The sequence below is a fragment of the Physella acuta genome, unplaced genomic scaffold (assembly GCF_028476545.2).
Source record: "Physella acuta isolate Inbredline_101_S28 unplaced genomic scaffold, ASM2847654v3 ptg000731l, whole genome shotgun sequence".
In the NCBI taxonomy this organism is placed as follows: Eukaryota; Metazoa; Mollusca; class Gastropoda; family Physidae; genus Physella; species Physella acuta.
This window is the reverse complement of record NW_026732249.1, coordinates 142,437-149,384: the sequence shown is the minus strand read 5'-3', so window position 1 is coordinate 149,384 and position 6,948 is coordinate 142,437. Positions and strand designations below refer to the sequence as shown.

The window sequence follows — 6,948 nt, the reverse complement described above, 5'->3', positions numbered from 1 at the left end:
GACAAATATAACTTCAGCACTAAGCCATTTCTAAAGGTAGGAGCTCTTGATTGTTAACTTGTTAAACAACGATCAATAATTATGTGTCTTAGATATTAGATTTGTAGACAAAAACTTAATACATGTTTTTTTAGTTTTGTAGAATTATTTTATTTCAACTCCAGCAATACATGTTCTACAGTGGTTAACATTGTATATAAATCATCTAATTCCTTTCAATAATAAATAGTTTTATACTAATGTGTCCAAGAATAATAATTTAAAAAAAAAAAATAGAAACAAATTTCAACGTGCAAGCAAACAAATTTTTGAATTAATAAAACTTTTGGCGAGGTTCAATTTTGCATGTATCACAAGCAGAAATGTCTAAATACAACACAGGGTAGTCTGCATATTAGGAAGATTATAGATTTACAAATAAATAGATTTACAATTGATAACATGTCAAGCAATGCTCAAAGTTAGTGAATATAATATCAGTGTGTGGCTCACTAGCTAGTTTTAGACGACCAATATATTGTGTTTGCGTATCTGTTTCTGGAAGTCATTTTAACATATTGATAGGGGGAAAGAAGAAAAAATACTTATCTCTATTCTTAATAAGACAATTTTCAAATTAAAATAAAAGCATTGTGCAACTTTATTAAATAAAAATGCCGAATGAAAATATAGTTTAACAATGTTGATTTTTATAAAGAAAATAGAGCTTATTTAAAATATGTATTAAAACATTTGGCGAACTATCAGCAAAAGTTCTAATGAAAATTTTGTTTAAAAGAATGTGATGACCAACTGGACAACATTTGAAAGACAGATGTAATCTAAGAAAGATGTTTAAAAAAAAGAAAATATTCTTTCTTAAATTGCTCATTTGATTATTTTAACAGATCTGTGTGTTACTTCCATGTTTGAACTTTTATTCAAATAGGCAAATCCTAGATACTCTTAACTCAATTATGAATAGCTTTTATCACATCTGAATTGCATAATTACATTTTTTAATAAACAATGTTATACATGTTTTTTTTTAATTGAAATATATTTCAAGAGTTTAATTTTATATTGGATTAATTTAATTCTCATCAGCATAGTTTGTTGAAAAGAATTCTTTTTAATCATTTAGTGTGCCTTTAATTTTTTATTTCTGAGTTTTCAATTAGGATATTTAAACTTATCTTTAAAAAAAAATTAGCAATTTTTATTTGAACGTTAACTAGCATAATTTTCATTGCGTAATGAATTATATAGCTCTTCTGCAATTACAAGAAAATGATGCGGATATAGAAATGAATTATTAAAAAAAATATATTATCCTGTTATTTTAAATAAATAATATACAAAAATAAGACAATTGTCATTTCTTTTTTAAATAAATATTTTGAAACAATATTATTGAAAAAAAATTTTAAAGTATAAAAATAACAAAAGATTAAAATACCCTTCAGTCAATGGGGCAGTTAAAAGCTCATATTTTGGTTCCTTCAACTTATCAACTCTAAACAATGGATGCAAAGAAGACAATTTATTCACACATGTAGATTTAGATAAAAGTGACAGCTAAGTAATAGTTGTTAACTATTCGGAACTTTTCGAGCATCTTAGTTTACTCATCCTGCACAGTATTGTAAACGTTTTTTTAATTCAAAGTATACGTTAATTCAATTGTTTAGAGAACATTGATAAATAAAAACAAAATCACCTACTATCATTTCATTTAATATTACATTCACATGCAGAAAAATTTGAAAATATTATATTCCTAGCTAGTATAAAATAGCACCTAAAAAGATAAGAACAAGATTGTAGTTTTTTGAACACATACAGTAAGACATATCTCCAATACAAACATACGGACATATACGTATTTGCACAATTCACATGCGCATTCATATATGTTACCTACTAATTCTACAAAACTATTTATTGGGTAGAAATATTGTGGTGTGTGTATCTATTTAGATATGTTTAAAAAAAACTTATCATTTATGATGAATATATGATGTTATACAGCATATCATACAGCTTTTATTATTTTGTAAACAATATTGATATAATGGAATAGATAAAACTTAAGTGTTTAAAATTTTTGTAATGTTAAGATTCCATGTATACATTTCTGGGTAAGGAACATTCATACATTTCATAAACAAATATTAAAATATTACAATCAGTTTTACATTGGTAAAAATCTGTATAAAAATATTGGAATATAAAAAAACATGGTGGTTTATGGTACAACAACAAATGGAATAATTCACATTGAGACGTGTGTCAGGCATTTAAACATTTATAAATCAATTATAGGATAGTAAAGTAGGTAGTTATGATTTAAATAATGGAAGTAGTTAGTTATGATTCAAATAATGAACAGCAGTGAAATGAAGTAGGTGAATAATCCCACAAATGGGCAGTATTAGTCCTGTAGAGGGCAGTAGTAGTCCTACAGAGGGCAGTAGTAGTCCTATAGAGGGCAGTAGTAGTCCTATAGAGGGCTGTAGTAGTCCTATAGAGGGCAGTAGTAGTCCTATAGAGGACAGTATCAGTCTTGTAGAGGGCAACAGTAGTCCCATAGAGGGAAGTACACCACTAATGGCTACAAAATTTCACCTTTAATGCTGAGATGTGTTACCATAGCTCAGGCCAACAAACAAAAGAACAATGGAAACTGAATTTTGTTTACATTTTTGTTTTTAATTTAAAATGTTTAACATAGCTTTAAAGTTGTTTTTTTTAAAAATTACACATTTCTTGTATTCTGAAAAAATGTAGTTAACATTTTATATCTTCTGTTAGGTTTATTAAAAGAAAAATATTTTTAACTTTCTTGAATAGGGTACCTTATATTATTTACTCAGGCTGTTTCTTTATGGTTAATTGTAAAACAAGCATTACAGAGTAATCTAGGAAACAATTAGACATTATAAAAATAACATAAAATCCAACATAATTTATTACATATCCATCTAGTAGCATAATTTTAGGTTATAAAATTATTTTCAGTTTATATACAAAATACATAGACATAGGGTATATATTTGTTATTTTTTATTAAAAAAACAGCCAATAATTTACTTCTGTAATTGTTTTAAAAAGCCAAAACAAAACTAATGATAATTTAGAAAAATAAAAAAGTGAAGATTTCTTATGAAAACTATCTGCACTGTTTAATGAAATGACTCAACAGCTCCTAGTGTGAATGAAAACGTGTATTGTTTTGGTATTGTTATATATTGTATCATATGATAGACATAGTATAAAGTATCATTCTTGTTTACTTTTTACAGGCAATTCAAATTTATTAACATAGTTTAACAAATTCAAATATATGAACATAGTTTAATGAATTAAAATTTATGAACATAGTTTAATGAATTCAAATTTATGAACATAGTTGATGAATTTAATAAATATTGTCAGCAAAATGTTCACAAAATTAAGTCATGTTATACAACATTATTATTTAAACCTCTTTCACCTCATCATTTTCAGTGTAAGACTTGATTTTCAAACCTCAACTGGATGATTTACTATCACCAAGCTTGATCTAGTAGGGTACATGTGGCCAGTTGCTCAGTGTTAATTTAATAATAGTTATCATATTAAGAATTATAATTGCAGAATTGTTGTACAAAGGTAGAAAAAGCTCAAACAAAGTATTTATGTGTATATATGTATATACCATGACATACTTAAGAAAGTGAATAGTAGTTCTCCTTTATTTGCATTATAATTACCGGTTTGTGATAGCAAAATGAATGCTGGGATTGACTGATTTAATAAAGTAGGTCAGCGGCAGTCCCTGGGAGCTGACCCATTTCCTGCTTGGTCTTGATGTCAGTGTGCTCCCTCTCACCTTGACCTTCAGCCACATCTAAAATCTGGGAGAAAAGTTTCAAGGTCTCCATGCTGGTGAGTTGTCTCTCTTTGGATGAAAATCTATCTGCATCCTGACCTCTGCCCTTTGACCCTGCATCATCCAGGTAGCCTAGAAATAATGATAAAGAATTTTTTAATCTATGTGGAATAATATGGTTCAAGCAGTATAAGATCTTACTGATAACTGCCCACTCATTTTAAGAATTAGAATGGTATGGTTAATAGTCAGGAAAATTTATCTGGCTGGAAACAGTATTTCTGGATATACAGAGGTCACAAAACCTTGTCTATAGGCCTACTACATACAATCATGTTCAAAGTGATATTACCTTGTTATTGTAATATAAATTGACCAGATCAAAAGGCAGAAGCAAGGTAATGTAAAATGCACTGGGAATAGAATTTACTAGAAACAGAAACTGAACTCTTATATGGGTCTAACTAATTATAAGTGAGAACCATTGGTCTCTTTATTTAGAATTGAGAAACATGGATCCACCTGATTTAATTAACAACATGGGTCGATACAATTATAATTTAGAACTTCAGAGGAGTGAATTTAAAATGTTTCTTTTATTATTCAATTATTAAAGCCTATACTTTGTTACATTAAATTACATAAGGGTAGCATTGTGGATATCAGTTATAAACCTAATGAAAACATTAGCTCTAACTGGCTTGATACTATGAATCACCAAACTACTCTTGAATACATTGGCAACACGAAAAAATTATATATATTTATATATATATATTATAATATCTTTCTCATGGAATTTTAAAATCTGTATATAATACGCCTACATGAATATTTAAATATATTTTAAGTTCTATTAAAAACTAGAGTTATTCTTCCTTCATTGCATTATGCTCTGCTGGTTAGACAGTTAAAGGTGACCTTAATGACTAATGTTATGGGGGATGAAGACACCACAGGACAGCATTTTTGTCACTATGAACTCGGGGTAAATTATGTCAGTGAATACTGGCAAGTGAACAGGCACAAATGGAATAATATCAGATTTCATAGTGATCATTTGTTGCCCAAATTCTTATAACATAATACTCATCCTTAACCATGCATTTATTGATAATAGATGTACAACTCTAGGCTTATAACTCGAAAATTGATATTTTTATTTGAATGCACCACAAAAATTTTAAATCTAATAAGAAAAAGAAACATTTAATTGTTTAAATAACAATAATTATATGTTGGATGAAAAGGTTTTGAAGCAGCAGTCGATGGTTTAATATGCAACTTTACATTATTCTAAATTATAATACTGTAACTTTGGTTATTGGCCAATGCAAAGAGGATTAAATTAAACTGAACTGATCAATTCATGATGCTACAAATTATTATGCATTTTATAATTTAATGTGTGTAATATGAATTGAATCTTGCTTTAAAACTAGATTTAGGCTTCAAAGAAGTTTAAAATGTTTGCTTTTTTAGGCTACTGGTATTTGTCTCATGTGCCTACTACCTGCCTGACCCCACCTGCATACAGCTTCCATCTGAATAATAACACCCACCGGTAGATTCTTACCTGAATTATAACACCCTCCTCCTCCATACACCTACGCTGTCATCGCCCCCACTTAGATACACACACGTATAACCCACCTATACAATTTCCACCTGAATAATAACACACACCCCTCTGTATATCTATCCTTCCCCCCCCCCACCACACCCTAATATCCCACTTGTATAATTGCCACCCCTCCTCACACCTGCCATCCAATAACCCACCTGTAAGATTCCCAGCTCAATAATAACACCCCCCCTCTACACACCTGCAGTTTACCACCCCCCCAACAATTCCCCTACCTGCATGACTGGCACTCTCCATGACATGCTTGTACAGCCTCCTCCTCTGGTCATTGGCCAGCAGGTCGATCTCAATCTGTCTGGTCACTATGGCCTGGGACTTGCGCCACACGTTGAACTCGTAGTCTACAGGAACTATCCTTTCTGCAATCACCTGGGAAATATCAGGTGGGGATCAGGTAAACACCTTAAGCTGTTTACAGTTTGAGAGTTCATTAAATTTACCAGTGACAACTTTGTGAAGGTCAAGATGGCAGATGAAGTAGAGTTCACCTGTTTCTGCAACTTTGGCATATGATAGGATAGTGTGGTGAATTCTGTGCCAAGCCACTTTAAGTTTAGAGTGGGGTGAGCTTCAATTAGTACCCAGCATAATTGTAAGGGCTCATGGATGTTTAGCCCTCCAATCCAGGATTTGAACTCAAGACTTTAACGTAAGCATTCATGTGCTTTACCATCCCACCAATCTATCCCATTTCAAAATGTATTTAAAATATTAACCAAAAGCAAAAACAGCCTCTCATTTGTAATGTCAATAATTAGACCCAGACATTAAAGTAAAAGACAGAAGTTAAAACATTTCAGTCCAATATCTGCCTTGACAAGTTCCATAATTTGACTAACCTTAATGATGACATATGCTTTCCCTTGAGTCAATGTTAATTCCACTTTCTCATTGACACTGTCAAAGTTGGATGTGTGTCTAGATCCGGTTCTCTGGCCATCAGCATGGATGAAATCAATATCGCCAATAATTTCTGTTGGACAGGGTTGCAAAACTCATTTTTATTAAAACTAGATTGGATTTGTAATAAACAGTAGAAGTGAACTGTTACATTGAAACAACAAAAAGGTCAAAGACTTTAAGCACAATTTATCAATTTAATTTTAAACTTACACTTTTTTTTTACTACCACTTAGTCTAGACCCCATCTATATAGTGTATAGAATAAAGATCTTGTATGTTGAAAGAAGTATCATCAAGAAAAACATGAAAGCTAGAGTGGAACATTCTTTACTTTTTATTATGTCTATTGTAGATGTGCTGAGATAGTAGTATTTATATTTAAAGCCAAGGGGAACAACCAAAGAAACACCGAAAACAGAACAAGCCATGAAGAGTTACGCCGAGCTTACAATTAACTCTCATTTAAAATGCCTTACGGGGAAGGTTAATCAATAATAATCTTTCAAATTTAAACATATTGTTTGTTGTTTTTTTTTATGCACGACAG

The 6,948-nt window shown here is 30.5% G+C and overlaps 1 protein-coding gene across 1 annotated transcript in view; it reads right to left on the bottom strand.

Moving 5' to 3' along the window:
- Nucleotides 1-159: 159 nt before the first annotated feature.
- LOC131950062 (uncharacterized) overlaps nt 160-6,948 on the bottom strand; it is a 31,356-nt gene continuing 24,567 nt past the window's right edge. The window contains exons 3-5 of the mRNA XM_059312099.1: nt 6,338-6,471; nt 5,714-5,867; nt 160-3,985 (exon numbers count right to left, since the gene is read on the bottom strand). Of these exons, the coding sequence (XP_059168082.1) occupies nt 3,774-3,985; nt 5,714-5,867; nt 6,338-6,471 (500 nt within the window). The 3' untranslated portion in view covers nt 160-3,773. The remainder of the gene's footprint in view (nt 3,986-5,713; nt 5,868-6,337; nt 6,472-6,948) is intronic.